Source organism: Hemicordylus capensis, chromosome 6 (assembly GCF_027244095.1).
Source record: "Hemicordylus capensis ecotype Gifberg chromosome 6, rHemCap1.1.pri, whole genome shotgun sequence".
Taxonomy (NCBI): Eukaryota; Metazoa; Chordata; class Lepidosauria; order Squamata; family Cordylidae; genus Hemicordylus; species Hemicordylus capensis.
Window position 1 is genome coordinate 165,382,779 of NC_069662.1, and position 27,753 is coordinate 165,410,531.

At 46.5% G+C, this 27,753-nt stretch overlaps 2 protein-coding genes and 2 long non-coding RNA genes across 7 annotated transcripts in view; 1 reads left to right on the plus strand and 3 right to left on the minus strand.

Annotated features, from left to right (window-relative positions):
* Positions 1–879: 879 nt before the first annotated feature.
* On the minus strand, positions 880–9,356 carry IBA57 (iron-sulfur cluster assembly factor IBA57). The gene is made up of 3 exons (XM_053261647.1): positions 8,955–9,356; positions 4,500–4,846; positions 880–1,996 (listed from the first exon to the last, which is right to left on the minus strand). The coding sequence occupies exons 1-3, from the start codon at positions 9,287–9,289 to the stop codon at positions 1,602–1,604; spliced, it is 1,077 nt and encodes a 358-aa protein (XP_053117622.1). The 5' UTR covers positions 9,290–9,356; the 3' UTR covers positions 880–1,601.
* On the plus strand, positions 1,992–27,296 carry LOC128329846 (uncharacterized). The gene is made up of 4 exons (XR_008309817.1): positions 1,992–3,434; positions 12,973–13,155; positions 22,580–22,725; positions 26,161–27,296. It is a non-coding gene; the product is annotated as an uncharacterized LOC128329846 (long non-coding RNA).
* Positions 5,105–8,930, minus strand: LOC128329847 (uncharacterized). The gene is made up of 2 exons (XR_008309818.1): positions 8,773–8,930; positions 5,105–5,408 (listed from the first exon to the last, which is right to left on the minus strand). It is a non-coding gene; the product is annotated as an uncharacterized LOC128329847 (long non-coding RNA).
* The window catches only part of GJC2 (gap junction protein gamma 2), an 85,364-nt gene continuing 69,651 nt past the window's right edge, over positions 12,041–27,753 (minus strand). For 3 of the 4 annotated variants that reach the window (XM_053261642.1, XM_053261645.1, XM_053261643.1), the window contains one exon: positions 12,041–19,372. In XM_053261642.1, the coding sequence (XP_053117617.1) occupies positions 18,093–19,352 (1,260 nt within the window). In that variant the 5' untranslated portion in view covers positions 19,353–19,372 and the 3' untranslated portion in view covers positions 12,041–18,092. Of the gene's footprint in view, positions 19,373–26,141; positions 26,269–27,753 lie in introns of those variants that run through there. The other variant, XM_053261644.1, reaches the window with a different exon arrangement.

Below are 27,753 nucleotides of genomic sequence, written 5' to 3' on the forward strand. Positions count from 1 at the left end.
ACTTCAGTTGCAAAGTAACCAGCCTCGTCTATCAATTTCGGAAGGGAAGGAAAACTACCTCAGTGGTGTTCAGTTCTAGCTACCATATTCCTCATATAAACAAATACAGTGAGATCATGTGGTTTAACATGATGCAATGACTTTTTTTTTTTTAACAGTGTACTGAAAGAAGAGATGGTGCTCGCAGCCACTGGGAACAGCACAGAAAGGCATGAGCGAAGGCAGCAAGACAAAGGCTTGGCCGACAGTCACAAAAGCTTGTCTGTTGCAGAATAAGAACTCTGTACCAGATGAGAAGTGTGAACGAACTCTAAGCTGAGCAATGTGGGCCACCCTGAGATTTAAATGTAGAAGCTTCCATTTGGATTCCCCACCCCCCATGTTTTACACCGAGTCTAGCCACACAGCAACTTCCTTGATTCTCTCTACGCGGCTGCACAGCAGGGCTAGAGCAGAAGGGCACCCAGAACCGCAGTACTTGGGTATATCGCAATGCATAAAAGCTCCTGGAAGTGTTTCCAATATCTTAATTTGGATCTTTTCCTAAAGTGCCTTGAAACCTCTTTTCACCTACAAAAGACTCTGGAGGATTAATCCTAAGAAGATGGGGTTGAATTTAACACCTTGGAATTCTCATGACAAAGAAAGAAGAAACAAAGAAATTCCATACATTTGATGGGATATGCTACAAGCCAATTTGTGAAACAGTAAATTCTGAAGATTTTAGTTCAGAATACACATTTCCTTTCCTCTGATTAACAGCAGCATTTAAAAAGACAATACCAGCAACTAAAAAATATAAAATAATTAAATACACTTTGCAACCCCAGTACCCAAAAAACATATTTTGTAAAACAAAACAAAGACAGTGCTTAGTGGTAGTTTTTAAAGCAATGACCCAATTTTCTTGCTATTATCTTCCTACATCTTAATGTCATTGAGATTAGATTAGTAGGATACTTTTTATATTAGTTATAATAAATCTTTTAATAATCAAAAGGAAGCCATGAGGCAATTCCTCCACTCAAACCCTTTGCAGTTGCTAGCAGTAGCAGTTGGTGTCAGTGAGAAAAACAAGAACAGTTGTGCAGCAATTTCCTGACTTGCTATGGCAAGAAAACACTGAGACTTCTTTTGAAGGTGAGCAACCAGCAATGGCAGGTCTGCTTACTAGACATATGATGTAAGTGTAGGAAGGAAGGAGCTCTCCAGAGACATCTGGTGCTGCTGGCTATTGCAACTGGAAGCCAGTTATACAAAAGCACCTTCTATACATGGGATACCTTATTAAAATGTGACCAAGGCCATAGGAACTTACAATTAGCACTTCAATGCTCCCTTTCACTGATTGTGCAGGAAAGTAAGAAAGAGAAAGTGGGTAAATGGGCAGGTTGTTCAGAAAATTTAGAGAAGATAAACAGAACTCTCCAGAAGAAGACACATCCCATACTCTTGTTGTCTCTGATCAATGACTGTGGAAATGGGCACAATTCAGCAGGAACTTTTCCTACACAAGTCCTGATGAAATGAGTCACCAAAAGGAGGCAGCAGAAGATTGCATCATCAATAAGTAAGGCAGATGATGTTAAGCACAAGTGGCTCTATTTACTGGCAAGTTTTGGCCACCATTTTGGGATGGAGGCAGTGAGATTCACATGTGTGTCACCTGATATTTTCAGACACAATGGTTCATTTATGTTAGCTAATCGCAGCAGTGCTATCCCAAGCTCATCTCCTCCAGCCCGGTACTTCCCAGCTGACTTTCCGGATTTTGTTATGATTTCTGTACCCTCAGGAATGCTCTCAGAAGGCACAGGGACTGAAAGCTGTATTGGCAAAATACGTTTGCGAATGACACCCATATGATGAGTCCTCGCTGTTAACTCCTGGCCAATATAACAGCCTTTAGTGAAACTGATACCATTCATAAATGCTAGATTGGATTCCAGAGGCAGGGCTATTCCAGAAGGTAGGTCTTTAATGCCTTCAGGGATGCCTGGAACAGTGGGAAAAGAACAAGGTAAGTATTAAATGGCATTTATAAACTGAGAGAACCCAAGCGGCTACATGATAAAATGCGTTTGGTGCTGCTATTGATGACAGCTGAAAAGCATTGGGGAAAACATTCCCTAAAATTAAGTCACTTGTGCAGACATGCAAATACCCACTAACCCCAAGTGAGGCAGTGTAAGATTTATCTGGGTTACCAAAGTTTTGTTAGCCTTCTAATAAATGTTCACAACTTTAAAATCAGTTTTGTAGTACTGCTGATTACAGAGGTGGAGGGTGGGCAGGAAGAATCAGAACACACCATTTTGCTTTGTCGGTACATTTTTCTAAAGACACTCAGAAGTGCTAGCAGACTCAACAGCCAAGCATTGTGCAGAAAGTTCCTACAGAGAGGGAAAAAGCTGCCCTGCCACGGTATTTTTCTTCCCACAGAGTGATGGCAAAATAAGCAACAAAGTATGTTCATCCAAAAATAAAGAGATACTCATTACACAGATGATGATTATACAGGGAAGCTGATTTAACGCTACAGGCATGTTGCCACTCCCACTAAAGAGCTATCTTTAGAACTCAGTATAAAACGTTCCTTAAAATAAAATAAAAAGCCCTTACTATCCTCTCTAATAAAAGCCTTGGTGTCCGTCCGTGGACGGACACCAAGGCGTGTGTTCGTGCCTCCCCCAGAACAGAGCAAGGGAGACACGACCGCCAGCACCCGGCGGCCATCTTGGATGGCCAGAAGCAGCCGTCCTGAAAAAGCCGCGTATGTGGCGGTGGGGGAAACTGGCCGAGACGGTGGCGATGCTGCCACCTCGGCCAGAGGACGCGGTGCGGCCGAGGCCTGGCTACGCCGCCGAAGCCGGGCGGGGGGAAGAGGCGGCGGGGGAAGCCGGCCGAGGTGGTGGCGGAGCCGCCGTCGAGGCCTGGCGGTGCCGCCAGAGCCAGGCGGGAGGAGAATTTGGGGCCCTTGCCCGGCTGGGGAGACCAGCCGCGGCATGGAGGCTGTCGGCGCCGGCGACAGTTGGTGCTTGTGGGGCTGGACGCAGAGGCAAGTCGGGGGGGGGGGGGGAGGTGCTAGCGCCCGTTATTTCAACGGGCCTGAAAATACTAGTCATATCATGTTACGATATGTTGTAATTTATTTGTTGTAAACTGCCAAGAGACATAAGTTTTGGGTGGTATAAAAATATGTTAAACAAACAAACAAATGTGATTTGTGAAGCAAAGCTTATAATCAGGTCCGGTAGGATTCTCTATACACAGTCTTAAGAAACTGGCAAAGCTTTGAATGTTGAAGGGTTTCCCATTCTTGATTCATGTGTTGCAGGAAGAAAAGCTATGCAACTCCTAAATATCTATGTTTTATATGATCAGCAGAATCAAGTAGTAAATTATTTCCAAAATGCTTCATTTCATGCTACAAGGTAATGCACAGATTTGTTTCATTTTTGAATATTGTGACAAAGATGTAACATACTGCATGTAGGAAGTTATACTAGGGATAATGTTTTTCTCTCAGCTTTCTAACATGTTAGTTCATTTCATGCAAGAATTTTCTTTTTAGTGGCAGAATATTTGAACATGTACCCCACCACCTGCCACTTGAAATGGTATAGTCTAGAATGAGCAGTCAGGAGCACATTATTTCAGTGCTCCAGAGTCTGCAATGGTTTCATAGAACCTTCTAGGTACAATTCAAGGCCCAGGTCATCCCTTAAAAACTCCTGAGAAGGTTTGAAATTCTTCTTTTCCCCTGGAAACATGCCTGGGAGAAGCAATTCACCAAAATCCTCTGGAATATGATTCTTGCCTCTGCAAACAATGATGTGCTTATGGCAAATGCACTTGCAGGGCAAAATGTCACTAGACCATGAAAACACTTTGTTTATAAGGCCATCCAGGTGCCAAGTTTAAATATCAAAGGTGCACAGGTTGCATTATAGGTGGTTGCTCTGCTTTTATCAAGTCCCTTCTCCAAAGGGTCACCACAGTCCAAACCTGGGCATGTTAAAGAAGGCATGTTAGTCTTTCACTTGGATGCTGGCCAGATTTAAGTAAGACGTTCTTATCCATACCAAGTCTGGTAGAAGATATAACATACACTTGTATAAACAAACACAGGAAATGAAGGAAATTACCAGGTGACAAAAACAGCTCACCTATGGATATAGCTCACCTGCTATAGCATTTAGTGATCAACAACACTCAACAATCCTCTCTCGTGCCACCTCTTTTACAAAACTAATTCACAGTTCTGCAACAAACTTATGTTTTCCACCTGTGATATGGAGACTGCATCAGGATATTATTAAAATGTATACAAATATATCATTAATTCCGGATGCAGAATTTTGATGTATTTGGTGCAAACAGTATAGGAACTGCTGTGTACGACTGCTACATTTCAACCCTTATGTTGTAAGTACAACTCAATTTTTTGCTGCTGCCAGGACAATTTCCTAAGACTCTAAAGTTGGGGACAATTTTACCTTGTTTATACCTGTACCTATGGTAATCCTTAATGTTTCCAATCTGGCTTCCAGGAATGATCTCTAGTGGGTTTGCATCTTTGTTAGTGATCAGCCTCCAACCCATGACATCTACTCTGGGGTCAGGCGTTACAACTACAGCCTTGCCAGCACATTGGTGGAGCTTGTGGGACTCCTCTTCAGATGGTTCCTTTGGAATGACAGCCCACAAAGAGAGGTCAAGGCAAGGGGTGATGTTTACTTTCCTCCGGATCTTATATAGTTTCAAATGCTTCTGAAGCGAGTCCAAGACTGTGGCATCACATTCCAAAAGGATGTGAGGCTCTTCTTGCCGACTTTCATGAATCCTGAAAAAGATCCAAGATCAAAATAAAATAGAGGGGATTGTTGATATGAATTCTTTCCCATTAATCTAGCCCCTTCCTGTATTGCATGGTCTCAGTCTAATGTTTTACTTTCTTAGTCCTCCATTCAGCTAGATTTTAGACGTCCCAGTTTATTTCCACAAATACAGCAAATTGCTTTTAAAAGTTACAAACCAGAAGTTTTCACTGACTGACTTGAAATCAATGTTATAACATGTATGGCTGGAAATTATGCTATACTTCAAAGATTGCACTGTATTTATTTAACTAATAACAGAGGAATCATTCAAAAATGATACACTTGGACCAGGCCTCCTGTTGAATGGTGTTAGTCTAGAAGTCTTTGAAGTTTGGAATCCTTCTCCAAGTTTCCATTCACATCAGTGGCACTTTGCAGCCCTGACTTCAAGTCAACCTAGGATCATCATGAGCTGTGAAGAGTTTATTGTTTGAGCAACAGTGACTGAAATCCAGTGGAGGCTCCCCCATTTATTGATTTTTGGATCTACATTTCATCGGCTTCTAGGAACTTCAGTTCTTCTTACTATATCAGTATTTGAAAAGATCATAAGTGTTTATCTACAACTTTTACATGCATTTGCACTATAAAATGTTTCGGCTTGCATCACAAAATAAAAGGTTAAAATCCTGCCACTCCTGTAATCTTGTGCTTGACCCAATGATGGGAGTTATTTTTATTTATTTATACATACTGCCCAATCCAACCAACTCAAGGCAGTTCACAACCAAAAATTATTTAACATAAGATACCTTTTTTTTAAAAAAAAAGTAGTCCAATGGTTGCTTTGCAGCAAGTTCCAATGAAAAAGCTATAGTCCAATGTAGAGCACATGCTTCAAGTTATACAGAACTCCTGGGCTCATAGGAAGCTGCCTTCTATCAAGTCAGACCATTGGTCAATATTTAGCTCAGTACTGTCTACTGTTAGCTCAGTACTGTTTACCCAGACTGACAGCAGCTTCTCCAAGGTTGCAGGCAGGAGTCTCTCTCAGCCCTACCTTGGAAATGCCAGAGAGGGAACTTACACAGGAACATAGGAAGCTGCCATATACTGAGTCAGACCACAGGTCCATCTAGCTCAGTATTGTCTACACAGACTGGCAGCGGCTTGTCCAAGGTTGCAAGAATCTCTCTCAGCCCTATCTTGGAGAGCCAGGGAGGAAACTTGGAACCTAGATGCTCTTCCCAGAGCGGACTCATCCCCTGAGGGGAATATCTTACAGTGCTCACATATCAAGACCCTGCTTAGCTAAGGGGACCAGTCATACTTGCTACCACAAGACCAGCTCTCCTCTCCATGAAACTTGGAACCTTCGCATGCAGATGCTCTTCCAGAGTGGCCCCATCTCCTAAGGGTGTTCTTACAATGCTCACATATAGTTTAGTTCATTACGGTCTTTGATTCAGTGACTGTTGCTAGTGTCTATCTTATGTTTCTTTTTTAGATTGTGAGCCCTTTGGGGACAGGGATCCATCTTATTTATTATTTCTCTGTGTAAACCACCCTGAGCCATTTTTGGAAGGGCGGTATAGAAATCGAATTAATAATAATAATAATAATAATAATAATAATAATAATAATATCCAAAAGACCTTGAAGGGCACCTCAACACCATAGGGGCCACAGAAATCACCATCAGCCAATTACAAAAAGCAGCTTTACTGGGAACAGCCTATATTCTGCGATGATATTTATAACAACAGCAACAACATTGACAATAAAATTCTGGCATCCCAAGTCCTTGGGAAGGACTCGATGTCTGGTTAAAACAAACCAGTCAATAACACCTGTCTGACTGTGTAAAATAATAATAATATTTAGCAGGGGGAGAGTAACTGGCCCTATCCACCCCCAGCACAGGACCTCCAGTGACTGTTGCTGGTGTCTATCTTGTGTGTTTTTTTAGAATGTGAGCCCTTTGGGGACAGGGAGCCATCTTATTTATTTATTGTTTCTCTGTGTAAACCACTCTGAGCCATTTTTGGAAGGGCGGTATAGAAATTATTATTATTATTATTATTATTATTATTATTATTTAAAAATAAACTATTCAAGCTATTTCATAAGTGTAAGACAAAATAAGATGAAACAACTTAAATAACCTAGATCACAGCTATACAAAATCTGGCTGCTTGCTGCAAAACATAAGTGTGATTATCAGAAAGAAGTAAATGCATGTAAAACTCAAAATTACCTAAAAACCAAGAGGAGTAATCTATCTAAAAACATAAATCATGATAAAAAGAACAATACAAAAGCACATGGCCAACAGTCTCAACATCCCTACTCCCACAAAGGTACATTTTATCCCAATAGGGGACTCTCCTGAACCTATCCTCCAGTACCACACATCCATCCAAGCCAATGTCAGGGATCTTCTATGTGTGGGGTATGTCAAATTATACAGATACTAGTATTTTTAAGCCCGTTAAAATAACGGGCGCTAGTTGGGTTCATGGAGGGAGGCAGCGGCGGCCGCCACAAAGAAGCCCCTTGAGGACTGCCCCCGGAGGAGGAGGAGCGGGGCAGGTGCGCGCAGTGCCACTTCCCCGGGGACGGCGGCGATGGCCAGGCGCCCAGAGCAGCAGCAGCAACCACGGCTCGCCCTGCTGAGCTGCTGCCTGCGCCTCCCTCCCTGGGCTGGGCATGAGGAGGAGCTGCAGCTGCTACTGCTGCCAGGGGTGGGCGGGCAGAGGTCTTCTCCTCCGGGAGCTGCCGGTCCCCGCTTCTGCCTGCCGGCGCTTGGCAGGCTGCCGGGGGCTCTTCCCGGGGGGACGACGCCGCCATCCTGGGAACCACCCGAGGGCCGGCTGCTGCTGAGCAGGAGGAGGAGGAGGCAGCGGCTCTGCGCAAGACCCCCCTGCCCGTCCGGCTGCCGCTGCCGCTCCCCTGGAGCCGCCCCCCGCCAACATGGCTTTGCAGCCTCCAGCCAGCCGGACCGCCCAAGGGACAGTCGCCGCCCCTGTTCTTTTCGGCGGGCGAGCCAGACCCGCCCCCGCCACCTCTCCTATCCCTGCGGCCGGGCTGGACCCGCCGCCGCCTCTGCCCTCCCAGTGGCCGCCTCTGGCCTTTCCGCGGCCGGGCGAACAACTGGCCAACATGGCCGCCTGGTGCCAGCGGCCGTGTCTCCCTCAGCCGTTCTGGGCATGCACAGAGTGCATGCCCAGAACGGCCGAGGGAGACACGGGCGCAGACACCAGAAGACACGGGCGCACACCCAGGGACTTTATTATAGAGGATTTAGCTGATTTTTGTGAAGGCTTAACAGCTCCAAACCTTGCGTAGCTTGATGCCCGCTTAGATCTATCTAGTGCTCACATATAGTCTCCCATTCAAATTCAAACCGGGGCAGACTCTTGGCAAAGGGGACAATTGCTGCTTGCTACCACAAGACCAGTTCTCCTCAGTCCCATGTGAAGTATCGGGGTACCCTTGACCCCAATAGGGGAGGTCCGTTCCTGGGCAGATGGAGCCCAATAATCAGCTCAGAAGAGAGGACTTCAGAAAGAAACAGTTATATGTCATAGGTCATAACTCATAGTTAGTTCCCCTTTTGTCTGGAAATGGGTCTGGAAATAGGTCATAAATTAGCGTGCAAGCAGTAGGCCGGTCTGATCTTTATCTTGCCCCCCCTCAGCACTTTGCGGTTTCCATGCTAAATATGAATTCTGCTAACTGTGGGAAAACTACCTACCAGGGGTGAGAATTATTTCAGCATAAGCAAATTCTGATTAAAAACCAAACAAAATGGCAAAGCTTATGCCAAGCAACTGATTCCTAGTTCCAACTTATATAGCCCATACACCACATGCATCCGCAGCTAGACGATGAGAAGTCATCCGAGAATAGACAATATACAGCTAGATGGACAAGCAGCCTGACTCACTGTAAGGAAGCTCCAAGAAATGGTGCATGGATCGAGGCTGTCAAAAATGCATCTGTAGTTGACTAGATCATTCATTACGCTGCTGCTGCAGCCTTTGAAGAGAGTGAAGGAAGTGCCCCTCTCCTCTCCCCACCCCGAATGCACTTTTCCATCCTCCCCCAATAGTTTTAAAAGGAGCTCACCTGTACAAAATGACGTCATAGAGACACCTCCCTTGGACGCTGAGAGCGTGCGCGTACTGTGCGCGAGAGGCGGCTGGATCCCCGCCCACTTCCATCAGCTGCGCCACATCATTGGTCAGCAAGCCTTGAAGAAATGTCTCCGCCTCTGTGCCTTGAAGGCGAAGTAGCGCGCGACTCAGCGGGAAGCAATTGGTGGCGGCGGTGGTTCCCGTTGTCCCTGCTTCTCTTTTTCCTCCCCAGCTCAGTCCTTTTCCCTTGCCGCCGAGGCCCAAGCTGCGGGGAAGACCCCGCAGCGCCGCGCTCGCCCTCACCAGCATGGCGGCCCGAGAAAGCATACCAAGGGGAACAGCACTGTTCTCCTCTCCGCCATCTTGTGTGTGGCTAATAGAACTGAGTACGCATGCTCGTGCGCCTCCTTTGTCTACTGGGCACAGCCTATTAGCGATCCTCTTTCATGTTGCGTAGGGGGCGGGGCGAGCTCGAGCTTCAAACTCTCATCTGATTCGCTTAGAAGCCTGCAACCTATTCTGGACTTTATCTATTTTAATACATCAGTAAACGTGCACAAAGATCTTTTAATAAGATGGTTATCTGGCTGCCTGGAAGCAAGTCTCAATAAATTCAATGGGATTTAGCCCCAAATACGTGAGCATTGGATCAGGGCTTAACTTGCAATGCTATGCACACTTTCCTGGGAGGAAACGCCATGAAATACAGTGGCATTTACTTGAAAACGTTTTTGGTTCCTTACTGCTTGTACACTCACCCCGTGAGGATCAACAAGGGCGGGATCTCCTGTGCTCATTTAGTGTATGAATGGGCTGATTTGTTAACTTCACACTTCTGCTGCTGCTGCCCTCCAAGTAACCCCACTGAACTACTTCTGCTTTAACATGCTTAGGATTGTGTGGCATGTCACTGAATGCCAGTTAGGGCTATATAAATTTTGTGCATCCGATCCTATGCATGTTTACTCAAAAGTAAACCCCGTTGTGTTCAGCTGGACTTGAAGTACAATTCTGTACATGCTTTACTCAGAAATACTGTATATCCCGTGTTGTTTAATGGGGCTTGTTCCCAAACTTGTGTGTTGATATAACCCTGAAAGCCGGTTCTTGTCTGGGTGGTGTATGATGCCAAATAATACACACACACAGGGAAAAGCTTATGGGATATTTACTGCTAGCAAGTAAGGCTTTCGGGGCACACCCAAATCGAGAGCGGTGACCCCCAGTTACAGGTAAGTATTTATACACGGAGGGTAGCTTAGTCATTCATCATGGTGTAACCAAAGTCTTTAGAAGGAACGAAAAGCCGATCATCAGTGCAGATCCAAAGCCTATCATCAGCGCAGATCCACCTTTGCATTGGAATGAAACAATTGACCTTCCCTTAACTCATATCAGTTTCCCAACATCCGACATTCATAGCTTATTCTGTTTCCCCGTTCCTTGCCTCTTATCTAGGTATCTCTTAAGGAGGAAGAGTAAGATACCAGCAGCTCCAGCAGATTTACTCCTTAAGAGGCAAAAGTTATTTCCCTATGCAGAAAGACGCTGGGGGAATTACCCCTTAGTTTCCAGTGTTGGAAGAGGATTATGAGACTCCATATTAAGATGGCTGTGCTGTGGTTCCTTAGTTTTTAGGTTAGACTGCCTTCCCAGCGTGGATGGTTTGCATGGGTATATCAGTGTGCATAAGACTGCAGCCTCAATGAGACTTACTACATTATCATCTTGCCCTTCTTCTAAGGAACTCATGGTAGCTGCATTTATCCTCACAACAAACCTGAGAGAGAGTGACTGGCCCAAGATCAGCCTGTGCGCTTCATGGCTAAGTAGTGATGCGAACTGGGCTCTCCCAACTCTTACTACAACACACTAAGGTTGTTCACATGACCAGCTTTCCTGGGTCCGGGGAGTGCTGGCAGGGAGGCAGGCTCCTATCTATCACCCTGCACATAAGCATGTGGTGTCCCCATACTCTGCCGCTCACATGGCAGCAAGCTGAAGAGCCAGGATCTGGAGAACTTCCAACCACTCACAATGCACTGTACAGAGTGGGTAGATACTTTGCTGCTGTTGGGCGTTCCTGCTGTGTGGCTTAATGAATGCTCAGACTGTAGGCAGCCCAAGCGTCCACACGACCAGGAGGGATGAGGCAGAAGGGTGCACTCCTTTCTTCCACCTTACTTTTAGCCCAGGTAAGAAACTCAGGCTGACCGGCTGAAGAATGCCAGGATCAGGATGGATCCTGGAACTCCACACCCTGCCCTACCCAGGTAGGGCTGCTCACGTGAATGATCTAACTACTATATTGCACTGGCCCTGATTTATAGGTAGTTTTTCCCAACATTGCAGTGCATGTTTATGCAAGGTGGGCATGTTTAGCTCGTTGTTACTTAGTGGAATGGGATACAGCTGTAATTATCTCAGAACATTCTGCAGTGAATGGTTAGATCCAGAAGAGAAAGGAGCTAGATGCATGCATCTGTTTCTCTGTTCTTTATCTAGTTACCCAAGTTCAGTACTGTCTCCCACTGATTTCAAGACATAATTTTAAAAGCACATGCATAAGGCATGTGCTCACTTATGTGGAAATAACCCCTACTGGAAAAAAGTGGGATTTCCTTCCAAGTAAATATGTACTGAATTGTTTTGCAAGATGCCCACTGAAATCAGTGCTATATTAAAGGATCTCACTTTACTAGGGTGTGATTCCATCTGCCTTTTAATGTGTCAAATCAACTGCCTCACTTCTGATGAAGTTCATAACACATGTTTTTACATACTGCTTGTTGGTTTGGCTAAGATATCCTTTCCTTAAAGCAAGTTTAATCTCACTGTTTGCAAGCAGGGGAGCCTGTGTTTGAATCTGTAATAAGCTGTTGGAATCTAGGTATTGCAAAGAGAGTTACCCTTACTCATGTGGCAAGGTGATGTGTTCTCCTCAGATGCTAGGTTTGTGTATTTTGATTTGTTTTTCTGGTTGCATTAAAAAGAAAATGTTTTTTAAAAGGCGTGCTCACAGTTTTCTGATTGTGATCATCAACAGCCCTCCTAGACAAATAGACCACACTTGTGCTATACAATAAACAAATTGAAAGTTTTATTCCATTCTATTAGTACAGGACACTGAACATCCAACTGAGTTTTTATGTGTTCTGTCACTCTACGTACAATCTGGCAGTAACATTTACATTGAAAAATATTTACAGAGTCAGTTTTATACTCAAAATGTTTCTCATACAACTTACAAGTTAGTACAAAAAAAGACAAAAATAACGATCTGGAAACTTCATAACAGCATAGATTTATTATGGCCTTTTAGTTAATTTCAAGTATTTTCCAGTGGAATGGAATGTGAGCGATATCATTTGGCTTTTGTTCTACCTTGGTTTTTAGATGTTAAATTATTTTTAAGCCATATTAACTGTTCTGACTTCCTACGTGAGTCAAGGAACTGCAGTAAGGATGCTGTGATATCTTGGTGGGAGATCCCTCTCTGCCTCATAAAATTTCAATTCCTAGGGTTCCTTGGAGGGAATTACTGATTTTAGAGCCATTATAGATAAACCATAGATTCTGATTTTTTAAAAAAATTATTATTTTTTGCATTTTGGATAACTATTCTGATGTGCTTTTCTTCATTTAGTGGTTGTCACATGGGAGTTTACTTTAAAGGATGAATGAAATGAATTACTCCTACATCTTTATGTGGCTATATGGTGAAGCAGGCACCTACAAATCCAACACTACATGCTGCTACCTAGCAATGTTTGCCATTTTCTTTCAGTACTGCTGCACTGGAGTGCAGAAGAAGCGGACTGGTGTTTGTGTGCATGTGTGTATCTTGATTGGGCCAAAGCACAGAGTGAACCTGCCCCTTTTTGTTATGGAATGAAAGTCATTATGAAACTTCTCCTCCATCCTAGTCCAAGTTTATAGGAAGCCCATCCCTAAATAGCAGGCAATAAAGTTCTTGTTGATTCTGACCCATTCTCCTTCCTCCATTTCAGAAAGAAGCATTAGCTTATGGCCAGTGGTCAGTGGCTTGGGGAAAATGCTGGAGAAATACTGAAGAAACTCATAAATCCTTCTCTCCATCTTTACTTGGAAGGCTCACTAGGATAAATCTTGTAAAGAAAAATGGTGGAGGCAGATGCACAACTGTTTACATAGGGTGAAGCCATCACCACAAGGTAGCTTTTTCTGGTGGCACAATTTTCATAATCTCAAAATGTGGGTTGAACCAGGAAGTTGATGAAATGTGATCTCAGCATGGCCAGGCCTGAACAATAGTGGTCACCAGAACAAAAAAATATTCATTGTATAGCTTCAGCATATTAAGCATCTTATCGAAATGGCTGTCCATTGAAATGTATTTTCTATGGCACCACTTCTGTCAAAAAGATTTTTGCCTGGTGTTAGATAGTATCTGATTTTTATTAGAAGAACCTGTTTCCTTAGAAAAGGCAAATGTGCTTTGTGGGACAGTGAGTCTCCGAGCCATGAACTGATCACACATATGTTGCTTTTCTCTATTGTGGCCTGAAATCTAGAAGAGTTTATGCTAAGCCTTCCTCCCAGTGCTTGATTACTGAAAAAATGTCAGGGCTCAAGTGTACCAGCAAATACTACCTTCTGATCTGGAAGCCTTTTTCTCTAGTCCCTGCTGTGTCAGAATATTTACTCAGAGAAATATATTCTGCACCTGTTCTGGGGGTAGTCCCCCCTCTCCCAAATCTCCAGGTTTCATTATGATGAATTTTAAAAGAACAAAAAGGCCAGGTAGGCTTGTGAATGATACACACAACTATTTTGATATGGGGAACCCATCACTATAAAATGGCCTTTTCCCTTTCTTTTTTTACTTTGGTGTCATTTTCATGTTTGCTCCAAATTTCCTTCAAAACATAGGCTGAGCTAGGAACTTGGTGAACTGTGACCTCAACAGGGCTACACTGATACTACTCACCATGACAAAAATCTATATAAAAGGCTTAGGTGGTCTGTGGCAAAGGGTGCATGGCAAGCCCCACCCACACAGTGCTTTACCAATTGGAGGTAACAGAGCAGGAGCACCGTGGTGATTGGGCAGCGGGAATTCCATATGCAGATAGGGAAGAGGAACCTGGTTGTGATGGAGGAAAGAGCCCCTTCAGATAGGGGCTGAATTAGAGGGCTGAAATTAGATAGGGGCTGAATTAGATAAGGAAACAAGATCTGTTAACTCAGAAAGGAAGAGAGGGAGAGGCAAGCGGGCAGGTGAGGGAGGGGCCTGAGCCTGTCAGCATCCTGACGGGAACAAGCAGCCTTGGTGGCGGCGGAAGTGAGGAAGGGCTCGGTCAACTGCTGCTGCTGCTACTCCTGCGGGGAGGAGCAGGAGTGGGGCTCGGGTGAGGAGGTCTCGGGTTAGGGGGCTGCAAGCCCCGACCAAGAGGAGCGAGGGGGATGGAAGCAATGGGATGGAGGAGGAGGAGCAGGAGTGCAGCTCAGGTGAGGGTGGAGAGATCTCTGAGGTGAGGGGGGCGGTGGCAGGGGGTGAGGGGAGCAATCAAGTACTAGAGCGCAGATGCTCTGCAAGGGTTATGCTAGTATATATAGTTTCAGCAAAGCCCCAGTATTTAGAATGTAAGTTGAGGCTCAAATCTTGGCACAAATTAAGCCCTGCTTCCTTCTTGCCAAACCTTTTTATCCTATCCTAAGTCAGAAGTGAAATGGAATCCTGTCTTTTCCCAATGATGTGCTTTCTGTCCCCTGAGAGTAAAGAACCCCTACCTGAAGGAAAGCAATTATCTTTTATTGTACTCTTTTAGCAACGATGCATCTCGTATTCCCTCTAACCAGCAACAGCCCATTCAGAATTAAATAGATTGTGGTGCACCTTTTGTCTCTGCCTTTACAGTTGTATGACAGGCAGACATTCAACAGGCAGGATGGCATTTCTTGCATTCTCTCTGGAGAACCACTGCTGCTTTTGCATTTCTGCCTTCCCTGCATCTTTTGAAAGCACAGAGCTTTGTGAAAGCTGACAACCACATGAGAGCACTGTAAGATATTCCCCTCAGCGGATGAAGCCGCTCTGGGAAGAGCATCTAGATTCCAACTTCCTTCCCTGGCATCTCCAAGATAGGGCTGAGAGAGATTCCTGCCTGCAACCTTGGAGAAGCCGCTGCCAGTCTGGGTAGATACAATACTGAGCTAGATAGACCAATGGTCTGATTCAGTATACGGCAGCTTCCTATGTTCCTAACCAATTACTTTTACAACTAGTCTTTATTTTAGTGAGGGGAGCTACTCCTCTTCAAAATTAATTCCCATTTGACCTTGGCTTAATTTTCTTGCTTTCCTGTGACACAAACCGTGGCCATGATTTTGCATCTGATGTTCTCAAAACGTTCTGCATGGCAAGCCACCCATCAAAGAAGGAGGTTCCTTCCACGCCACCCAACTGTCTGTCCATGCTGCCGGCAGAGGAGGTGGGAGCTACGTTGTACCTGCCAAGCAATATGTCAGTGCAGTTGCAACCTTCCAAATTTGCCTGAATCCAAGATTAGGTTTTTTCCAAGTTCTTTGATATTAGAAATTGGATGGTTGTCTTACATTCAGTGTCTTGTTCCATTTGGGTAAATACAGGTTTAGGCTGCATTTTACCTCTGTTTTTAAGGGGGCCATTTTAAATTCAAACTCTTCTATTCAGGTAAATATAGTACACCCCTCATTCCCAACACAAGTCCGCTGCACTGATGTATAGGTTAGTAGGCATGGTGCAGCTTCTGCTAGCAGCACGGATAGGCTGTTGGCTGGCGCAGAAACAACATGTATGACTTGCTCTTCAGTGGACGGCTCGCTGTGCATAATCTAAGCCAGTCTCTCTCCAGGCCCTGAAGTTTGGCCACTCTGGAATCTAATGTAAATTTAGTTTAATTTTAGTTTAAAAATTAAATATCAGGACTGATATTTCATTATATGTATAGCTTACACAGGTGCTTTTACACATTTATGTACATACATGCACAAACGATACTGTGACCGAATTCTCTGCGAACTCTGGCTGTGTCCAGAGGTCAACTTTTTCCAGGTGTCACAGCATTATGGTGATCAGCTAGTATATTAATTCAGAGTACTGGTTCAACGCACATGCACAGATGGAAGGGGAAACGACCACATCCGGTGGCAGTGAATTCCATAAGTTAAAGCACAATTAACTAATCAATATAGTGCCATAAGATGCAATGATGGTCACTACCTTAGGCAGCTTGAAATTTTTTTAGAAATTAATAGAGGACAGATTTATCATTTCTGAGACAGGAGGGCAGTCCTTATGTCCTTATTATGTTTCCTGCTGTGTTCACTGTTAGTCCACCTGGACCAGCAAAATCAGAGAAGGGGCAGGAGGCTATATTGTGCTTAAACAGCAACAATAGCTCAAGATCTCTGGTAGGAAGTATTCATTTAATGAGTTACTTCCTGTTCCGGGTTTGTCTTCCCAAACTGTCACTCCTAGCTATGATGTCAGGAAGCACCCTATGATTAGTTTTATTCCACAAATGCATGTAATAACCATCTTTTTAGCACCGACCTTCTGCTTTCTACACCAAGATGCAACAAAGATGTCAGAAGTGTTCTGTTATTCCATCCTCCTAATGTTGCTAAAGGCACTTTTGCTTAGGAAGTGTTGAAGCAGTGGTGAGATCTTCCTTATCCCCTCCCAGTAATCAATGCTGTAGGAAAGCACAATTCTACAACACATTCGCAATGTATATTGTAACATGGCCAAAGTGCTTCGCTCCTATCTTCTTCTCAGCTTAAATGCTGACGAATGAAAGAGTAAACACTACACACCTTTGAAGTTGTGGCTCCACTGAAGTCAACAGCAGAAATCTTAAGCTGTCAGACTAGATCAGGAAGTCCTTGTTTCGGGGTTTCAGCTTTGTCTTTGAAAGCTAACTCCTGCTTTCTGGAAGCCATGATGTGGTTAGGACATAGCTGTGTATACATTAGTACACCATTAGTAATTGCGGAGGTGATTTCGTGAGCTTGCATAACCATTTGGAGCATTATTGTAAGATATCATGGCAGCTTTTGCAGGCATGTCGTCTTTCACCAAAGGAGTGAGAAATCAATTCAGTTAAGGGTTACTGTAGCCATTCAACTTCAGAACATGAGCACAGTGCAACAGGGCATATGATCTGGACAGATAGTTGATCAGTATGGTCAAAGTTTCCCCTTCAAAGGGCTGATGGGAGCCTCCATTTTTCATACCCCAGTAGTGTTGAATTCACACACCGTTTCCCCTTGGACAAGATGGTGCATCACACAATGACTAGTGATGTCTTCCATCACTACAGGCCTTAGCACAAGCTTACACAGGGACAGAAATGGTAGAGGAAGGCAGTGACTGGAAAAGACCCAGCCAGAAGTCATGTAACGTCTGGTGTATGAATGGACAAAAGGGAGGAAACATTGGATCACTGACTATGGAAAGAAGATGGCATTAGGGCCATAAGAAAGGGGGTGCCAATGAAAAGAGATGAACTAGCAGAGTGAGGGATGATAGAAGGGATGGATAAACAAGGAGCAAGGGGAAAACACAAGACAATCTGCAGGAAGAGATGAGAAAGCAATTCTGAATGGAGCCAGCTGAGCAAGGAAGACTACCTGAGATATACACCAATTCAAGGGCTGGGCCCCCCAAAACCTCTGCAAGGAGAAGATTTGGAAGCCCCAGTTGTCCACTCAGGGGATTGCTTTCTTTTTCCATCTTGAGTCAGAGGACAAAACCTGGCAACCCCCACCGTTTTATCTGACAAGCGATAAGGACAAAAAAACAAATAAAACCCTGCAACTTACTCTTAGGAATGTCCAAAGGTTCCACCATTTTTGGATAAGGAAGGACTCCCGCATCACGAGACAGGAGTGGTTAAGGAGGTGGGAGAGGCCTCTTGTTAACAAACTGGAAGTTATTCCTGAAATGCGTCACTTCAAACCATTTGGCATCATTTAGCAAAACATTTGGCCTTTGTAAAAAATCAAAAACTGCATTGCTAGTGCTCTCTTAAACAAATCCCATTTTAGTGGAGGAACAGGAAAGCACCCTTCCCTCTTGATTCCCTGACCTTGGAAAGACCCCCCACTATATCCAAACAGAGTTCTTCCCATCCTTGCCATTAGTACTACCCTTCTCTGAACTGGCTTTGGGCTTAGCCCCCTGTTTCTCCTGGGCAGTGTTGGCTCGGTTCTGCTCTGCCACTGTCCCACTGGAAGCAGGGCTACTGGTTCTTGATGGCTGAGTGTGTGCCTGAGTGCTGTTGTAGCTCTGGAAAGCAATGTCCAGCTGCTCCTGAGCCACCCTCAAGTGTTTATGAAGCGTGGACAAGTCTGGGGGGATGTTCTCATCGGGGCTTGTGCACTGCTGTTCCTGAGCCACGTTGGCCAAGTTCTGCTCATGGGCCATCAGGCTGTTGGGAACCTTGGCCTGCTTGTCCGATTTCACCACCAGATTATACTCTGGAGGGCAAGAAATATTCTTTGGGTAGGCAGCATAATTATAGGGCGGCTGTCTAAAGCTATGGATTTTCCTGTCGCGGATGGCATCTCTGATGGTCCCAATCCCCAAGTGACACATCTCGGCCAAGTTGAGCAACAGGCAAAGGCAGCTGACGACGTACATGATCAGGAGGAAGATGGTCTTCTCTGTTGGCCTTGACACGAAGCAGTCAACGTTGTGTGGGCAAGGATCTCGGGTGCAAATGTATTTTGGCATGACTTCAAAGCCATAGAGCATATACTGGCCTATCAAGAAGCAAATTTCGAAAGAGGCTCTGGTGAGAAGCTGGAAGACATAAATCTTCATCAGGCCCTCCTCTTGGATATGCCTCCTTCCATCATGTTTCTTCTGCTCCTTCTTCTTCTCCTCCTTTGCTTTGGCTTTCTCTTCACTCTCTACTATTTCGTCCACTATCATGGGCTCTTCCTCCTCTGCTCCCAAGGGGTCTTCCAGATTGCGGACGGGCTGCCAGTTCAGCGCAAACTGCTTTTTCTTCTTGAAGCTTTTAAATCTCTTATGCTCCTCCTCAGAGGACCTTGCGATCCTGTGGATGGCATAGCCCAAGTAGATGACGGAAGGGGTTGAGATCATGATGATCTGGAAGACCCAGAATCGGACGTGTGACAGCGGCGCGAAGGCGTCATAGCAGACGTTATCACAGCCAGGCTGCTTGGTGTTGCACATAAACTTGCTCTGTTCATCAGAATAGATGGACTCTCCTCCAACGGCCGTCAGGACGATACGGAAGACAATCAGGACAGTGAGCCAGATCTTCCCCACGAAGGTGGAGTGATTGTGAATTTCTTCTAGCAGGCGGGTTAGGAAACTCCAGCTCATGTTGGTCATAGGGGCTAATCATTTATAACCTGTAATAAAGAAAGAGAGGTGGAAACATGGTTAATGCACATCCATTTTCAAAAAGTGGCATTGCTACACCATGTTCCATACTAGGATGTTGCAATATTTAAGGTGATAGAGTAGATTTTGCAGTATCTGTAGGTGATACATTTGTGATGATGGCCCTGACACCTTAAACATCTGCACCATGGTAACCCAGATACTGAAACAAGGGGGCGGGGAGTCACTTGTTACAATAAATTATACAACTTGAGGGCATCTGCACAGATTTCCTTCTTTTGCACCTTTTGTCCATCTTCTGTTAGCTGAGGGTGGACAGGCAAAGAAACAGGCAAGACATTAGGCGAATCCTGCTGATAGAATATAATTGTTCAGAGCACATGTATCCAATGTGCTGGAATGATGGAGCAAAGGGGATCACTGGATCTCTCCCTGAGGATATCTGCAGACCCGCTATTATTGCAGTGAGATGCCAGTATGCATGCTCAGCTAACAGCTAATGGTGAATCAAGGGGCTCTACTTTCGGAGGATCCCCTCCTGAACTTTCAGAGGATGCCCATGTGTACACACACACACACACACCACAGTTTATTTCAGGAATTCTGCACTCATAAGAACCTAAGGACAGCCCTGCTGGAACAGGCTCAAGGCCTACAGTATCTAGTCCAGCATCCTGTTTCACACAGTGGCCCACCAGGTGCCTCTGAGAAGCCCACAGGCAGGGTGTGAGGGCTTTCCACCTCTCCTGCCATTGCTCCCCTGCAACTGGTAGTTAGTTATGAGCCTTGCCTCTGAGGCTGGAGATGGCCTATAGCCACCAGACTAGTAGTCCTTGATAGACCTGTCCTCCATGACTGTCTACTCGATACCATACGCTGTACTTGCGTGTCCCAACTGTGCAATTGCGGTCCAGTGGACAAACACATCTTTGGGTTAGGACTCACAAACAACGGATGTGGTAGTGAACTAGTGTGCCAGTCAAGTGCATGACTTTGGCCTGCAGGTGATGATAGAATGCTCTCTCATCAAAAATGAGTCCATCTGGACCTTTTCATCTCTTGACCTGTCTTAAGGCAGATGTTTCTAGCTTTCTGAAATGCTCATTGAGATTTTTTGTCAAGCGCACCAGGAGCCGGGTCTCATGATCAGTGAGACCCGGTTTCTGCAGCAGAGCGGGGAGAGCAGGCTAAGCCCGCTCTCCCTGCTCATGATCAAAGCGTGAGCCCTGGGCGGCCGGATTGGCCACCCACACAATTGCCGGCTCCGTGACGGAGCCGGCAGGGGCTGAGGAGCTGGTGAGCCACGCAGCCCCCGGAAGCTCCAGTATGCCCTGCACGAGTGCGCAGGGCATACTGGGGAGACCCCCGGAGCTGGGGGGTGAATTTTTGCCTCCCCTCCGGGGATCTACTTGTAAGTAGGCACAAAGCCGTGCCGTGGCTACTCACGATCGGGAAGCCCAGGTTTACAGAGTGCTCGCTCTGCAAACCTGGGCTTAGGGGAGGGCTACAAAGGCGGGCTAGCTGCTTGTAAGCCACTGGGCTCGCCTGCGAGCCCGGTAGTTTACACGAGCAGCAACAATCAGGCTAGGCTCTCCTAGCCCGATTTTTGCTGCTCGTAAGAATAGCCCCCAAGTCTATTATTGATTGTTTAATTTGTGACCCACTCCACACACAAATCGAGCTTTATCTTGCGAATTCTAGCTTATCTCAAGTTTCTTCTGAGTTTTAAAAATGCTGGGTTTAAGCTACTTTTTCTGAAAAGCCAGAGCAAATAGGGAAACAGCAACAACAAATATTTATAGCAACTATAAATATTTACAGCAACTAGTGGGCCCGGGAGCAGAGCATCTGCGCCTCTGGTTCTGCCCAACCCCCCCCCCGCCGGCATGCCCCCCTGCCGCCCGCTTCTCCCCCCACACTTTCTGGCTTCCTCGGCCTCCCACCTCCTCCTCCTCACCCCGGTGGCGCGGCCATGGCCCTCCTCCACTGCCGCCTCACCCCACACACACTCTTCTGAAGGAGATCTGGGGTAAAAGCCCTATCTATAAAGCCAGGCTTGGAGCCAGCTGAGCGGCGGCCTGCTTCCAGCCCCGCTCAGCGGCTCCCTCCAATACACCTGTGTGCATGATGTCATGTGCACGTGGGCGTGGCTTGGGCTACGGAGCAGTCCAGAGCGAACTCCTGCCTCCCACGCCCAGGCCGTCGAGAGCCCAGGCGAATTCTGCTGCCAGTTATTTCAGGCAGCGCCGACTACCTGATAGAATGTTTTCCCCTTCCTCTCCCTCTCTGGAGGAGAGGCAGATGCACATCATGTCATGTGGAAAAGGGGTGTGGCCTGGGCTGCTGAGAGCCCGAATGAGCTCTCAGCTCGTCATTTCAGGCAGCGTCGGCTGCCTGATAGGACATTTCCCCGTCTCTCTCCCTCCAGAGGATAATGCCAAAGAAGGCGCTCTCTAAGGTATCTCGGACTCAAGCCGTTCAGAGCTTTAAAGGTAATAAGCAGCACTTTGTATTTGGCCCGGAAACATATCGGCAGCCAGTGCAGCTGTTTTAAGACAGGCATAATGTGGTCTCTCCAGGTTGCCCCAGAGACCAATCTGCCTGCCGCATTTTGAACTAACTGAAGTTTCCGAACTCCATACAAAGGCAGCCCCACGTAGAGCGCATTGCAGTAGTTGAGCCTGGAGGTTACCCGCTGATGCACCACTGCTTTGAGATCGTTCTCTTCAAGGAATGGGCGCAGCTGTCAAATCAACCAAAGCTGATAGAAAGCGCTCCTGGCCATAGCCTCCACCTGAGATGCCAGGATGAGGCCAGGATCCAAGAGCACTCCCAAGCGGCATACCTGTTCCTTCTGGGGGAGTGTAACCCCATCCAGCACAGGAAGATCTAACATTCTTATTTTGCGCCTTGATTGGGCCTGGGGGCTGAGTCCCAGCAACTCTCCCACAACAGAGGCATCTTCTGTGGACATGTCCTCCTCTCATCCTTGTTTATGCCTGTTAGCGAATTATGCTTGGTTGGGAGAGGCAGGGAATGGGCAGCTTAGTGCAAATAAGTACCACTCTGTGTAAAACGGGACCAAGAATGACTTATTTCACTGAGTGGTTCTAAGTATGACTAATGTAAAGACATTCTTGCATAATGCGTAATGTAAGGATGGCATTGTACAAAGGATGACTAACAATCATTAACTTATTTCTTTATCTTTGAAGGTTAATACAGCGCAACCTTATTAGCCCAACTGGATATCCAATTGCTTATTTTCCAAGTGAAATGTAGAACCGCCCCCTGCCCTTTCTTTATTCATGGATGGAAAAACTGCGTAGAGATGCAACTTTGAGTGCCGAAACGGAAAAGGGTGAAGTAGTCCCTCCCCTCCCCCAGTGCTGCTGCTAAAGTTGTAAAGTTGTGCCGTCGAGTCGGTGTCGACTCCTGGCACCCACAGAGCCCTGTGGTTGTCTGGTAGAATACAGGAAGGGTTTACCATTGCCTTCTCCTGCTCAGTACGAGATGATAACATACGTGTCCTCTATAAACCAGAGGGTCCACCCTGGTTGCATTTGAATGGGAGACCACATGTGAGCACTGTAAGATATTCCCCTTAGGGGATGGGGCTGCTCTGGGAAGAGCACCTGCTTGCTTTCATGCAGAAGATTCCAAGTTCCCTCCCTGGCATCTCCAAGACAGAGAGCTGAGAGAGGCTCCTGCCTGCAGCCTTGGAGAAGCTGCTGCCAGTCTGGGTAGACAATCCTGAGCTAGATGGACCAAGGGTCTGACTTGGTAAGGCAGCTTCCTATGATGCCTTTCAGCATCTTCCTATATCACTGCTGCCCGATCTAGGTGTTTCCCATAGTCTGCAAACATACCAGCAGGGATTCGAACCAGCAACCTCTTCTCCCTAAGCAAGTTACTCCCCCACTGTGCCATTAGGTGGTGCTACTGCAACCAAATTAACAGTAAGCCCTGCATTCCATGACCCCTGCATTTGCGGGGAAAGAGCTAGTCTTGCCAAAGCAATCATCAGTTATCCCCTTTGCTAAGCAAGATCTGCCCTGGTTTCATTCATGGATGGAAAAGCTGAATTTGGATAGGCAATTACCAGCGCCCCCTGTAATTTTTTTTCATCTGTCTATGGAATGAGTTTTGTTCTGGGTGGCAGTATCAAGGCAGTGTGCGCGCACCTGATTTAAAGTGGGGCCTTCCTGATTCAACCTGAGCGGGATCTAAAATGAACTGAGCAGACATCCAAACACTTGTGAGTGTGCGCACATCCGCACGCCTTAGAGGGAACAGTGGCGACCACATGTGAGCTCCGCCTTAAGGGATGGGTCCATAGCTCAGTGGTAGAGCCCTATTTTGCATGCAGAAGGTCCCAGGTTCAATTCCTGACAGCATCTCCAGGTAGGGCTGGGAAAGACTCCTGCCTGAATCTTCAGAAAGCCACTGCTGGTTAGTGTACTGGGTTAGATGGCCCATTGGACTGACTAGGGACTAGTCAGTTGATGCCATAATTTTCCGGTGGGATGCAGATCACACAGTTTTGTGTGCTTTTTTTAAAAAAAGGAGACTAGCAATGTGGCTATTCCCCACATCCCCCCACAGCAAAGGAATTCATTCTTTCAGTAAGACTAATCTCCTGCAAGCTCAAAGCGGGGCAGTCACCGAGGCAGTTCTAGCAGAGATGGAACAATAGTGATTCATCCTGGGGCTCCTACAAATTATTTCCACCCTGGGTGGGCCCTGCAAAAGCCAGAGACAGCCCTGCCCTGCCCCTCAAGACATACGACCCATGACAAAGATGGCATGCTATGAGATCGCCTTTGATTCAGGCCTTGCAGAACCTTCCCACAAAAGGTCCAGACATTGTAGCATCCTGCTTTGAAGTGAATGTCCAGAAAAGTCCTTAGAGCCTGGGTCTTAGGAATATAGGAAGCTGCCTTTTACCGAGTCAGACCCTTGGTCCATCTAGCTCAGTACTGTCTACCCAGACTGGCAGCGGCTTCTCCAAGTTGGCAAGCAGCAGGAGCCTCTCTCTCAGCCGTAGCTTGGAGACACCAGGGAAGGAACTTGGAACCTTCTGCATGCAAGCAGGCAGATGCTCTTCCCAGAGCAGCCCCATCCTCTACGGGGAATAACTTACAGTGCTCACGCATGTAGTCTCCCATTCAAATGCAAACCAGGGTGGACCCTTCTTAGCAAAGGGGACAATTCATGCGTGCTACCACAAGACCAGTTCTCTTCCTCTTCGAACTGTAGGGAGGACCCTGATAGGAGTGGGCACGCGACCTCTGAAAGGGGGTGGCAGGTGAGTGCTGGCGGGGTGAGGGGGAATTCAAGGGACTGGCCTGAGAAGGGGTGCAGGCATTTGGTCCTCACCGGTTGGGTCACTGCCTGGACTCAACAGCCAACAGGCTCCATCACCTCATTTCCAACAATCACAGAGCCTGCCTGCCTGGATAGCTCCTTTACCCTACCACCCACCAGCTGAGATGGCAGTGCTAAGCTTCCCTTTGCTCTTAGTAAGTAACCAGGTGACCCAGACTGGAGCTGGCCAAGAGAGCAGGGAACTGAGAGAGAGGGAGGGAGGGGAGGCAAGTGATTGATCCAGTTGAAAGCACAGATCTTGAATATGCCTTTTTCACTCCCATCCACAAGTTTTATCATTAAGCTTGCTGGTAAGCAGAATCCCCATCACCCAGCGGTCCTCAAGCCTGGGTTCCCAGATGTTGTTGAACTACAACTCCCATCATCCCCAGCCACAAAGGACACTGTGGCTGAGGATGATGGGAGTTGCAGTCCAATCGGATCTGGGGACCCAAGGCTGAGAACCCTTCGTTGGAGGGTGAGGGAGAGGAGGAAGAGAGAGAGAGAGAGCAGCCCCTCTAGATGCAGTTGACAAAGCCCCCTTGAACTCAGTGAAACCTCTGCCAGAGTGAGTAGGCTGAGGCATGGGGTGCGCGTGGGGCCTCACTGACTTGTATTCTGGCACAGGCACTCAAAGCAAGCGTTGCTTTGGCTGCCCCAACAACACACTGCAGACTCTGGGATAAAGTGGAAAGAAGGCGGCCCTGAACACAACGGCAGGAAAGAGAAGTGTCTGGTGTGGGGACGAGGAAGCAAGGGAGAACCGTGAGCCCAAGGACGGGCACATTGGTTTAGAGTTGCAGCTAGTGGTGGGGATTGCTAACCCAAGTCCTCGTGGACTTTGGTTCTTTTTTTTTAAAAAAAATAGCATTTCCATCTCATCGTTCCTCTGAGGAGCTCAGGGCAAGCCCCTTCCCATTTTATCCACACAGCAAGTTTCAACCCTGGAAGCAAACCTGGGCCAATCTCTCATCCAAAGCCACCCAGTGGCCTTCATGGCTGAGTGGGGATTGGAACTTGTGACTCCCTACAACTAGTCGAGCACACCACAGTAGCTGTCACAGCTTGGAGGGAGGGAGGGTCCCGGGGGAAAGGAGGATTAGAAATGTGTACCAACCTGCTAGCATGTGTTTTGAAAACACAGCATCCCCTTTGAGCATCCACACCCTCTTCCAAAACGATTCTCTTCCAAATTGCAATCAAGGGCACCTTGGGGCAGGGGGAGGGAGTGCCCCCCTCAGAACATTAACTGCACCCCCCCGCCCCTGCTTTCTGTTTCAAAAATCTAATATGTGGGACACAACTCCATCCATCCAGAAATGCACTTAGCCCCTTCTCTGTGCCCCCTCCATATTTTTTCTGGTGCAAGTAATAAAAATAAGGAGAAATCAACATGAATGTGATACTCACAGAGACATGATGTTTCCAGCTCAGGGTTCTCCTGCCAGCCAACTCACAAGGTTGTTTTTCCACAACCACCAGCACCTTTTCTGGAGGGAGCCAGAGAATATGCATCCCCATCAAAGTGATGTCGCACACAACTAATGCTTCACCAGCTTGGGAAGGAGACTTTTTGGCAAACTTTTAAACAAATCTTGCCTGACTCCGCCTTTCTGGCCACGATGCACCCATCCCCCTTTCAAAAAGAGAAACCCCACCCGGATGTGTCAGGGCATCAGCTCTGAGCAAAAGCCACTTTTCCCCTCCTAGGGAACAAAGCATTTACACAAGGATTTCAGAAAATTGTACAGGAAGGAATTCTCTCTGCCTCTCTGTCTGCCTCTCTTGGCTGCATCCTGTGTGGAAAGAGCTAAATAGGCATGGATTTAGAAGAGAGAGAGAAAGACACCATCTGAAGTGTTGCTAAAAATCCTTCTGGTTAACATTGCTGTATTTCGTCTTCCTCTGATGGATGAAAGTTAAGAGCGCTCGTTTGGGGCATCAGTAACAGATTCGAAGGACGGAAAGCGTGACTAATGGGAAACATCTGGGAAGCACATGGCCAGAGAACCCGGTGGAAGGGGAGAAAAGAAAGACTAGACACTTTTATGAAGCAAAGCCATTTCTGGCCTTAAACTCTGTGCAACAATCTGCAGTTTCAAGACAAAGAGACCTATGTCCACGCAGAAACACGGCTTGGGGTGGCCGATCCATGCAGAAGCATTTCATGAAACAGGATGTCTGGGATTTTGTATCAAAAGTAATGCCCACATTTCTGCAATGGGCGGAAGCATTTAGGCAAGCTTTTCCACTTTGCTTAGTATCTAAATATATTTACTTACTTTGCAATGTTGCTTTGGACTGCATATAGGGCTGTGCAATTTTTGGGAGGGGGGGCATTTCTTTTCTTTTCTTTCTTTTTTTAGATTGGAGGAGAATGATTGAGACTCCAAAAAGAGTTTTAAAAGGAGGCTCCGATGTATATCCAGCAGCACACAACATGTGATTTCTAGAGGCTTTCAGAATTTGTTTTTCATCTCAGTTTGCTTCTTGTATAAACAACCAAGTGCTCTCTCTCTCTCTCTCTCTGTGTTAAATAAAGCCCCTGTGCTGTGTTCAGGCATAGTGAATGTATTATGCACTATCCTTTAAATACAGTCCAGCCTCCAGATTCCAACAACTTTGCCCCAGCTTAGACTAGGAGAAACACTTCTGCAGGCCTGTGTTTATTTAGTGCTCTGTCAGGGAGTTGGTATAAAACCCTGTCAATGAACTATTCCTTTACCAACTTTCCTTTCCTTTACCAACCATCCACTAGTCAAAATTCAACAGGCAGTGTAGCTCCAACAATGGCCAGTCGGGCCGGTGTGCACAAACAGTTCGTTCCAACTTGGTTCACCTCAAGCCAGGGCCGGGGCTCAGAGGTTCGATCACAGACGAAACCAGGGGTTCAGAATGGTAAGGGGCAGCTGGGTGGGGGCTTGCAAGAGAGAGAAGAAGCTCCTCACCCAGCCGGCGTGGCTTCCAGTGCCGCCGCTCTTCACTGCCTGCCCTCCCTGGCACAGCCCCAAGTGCTCTCCCC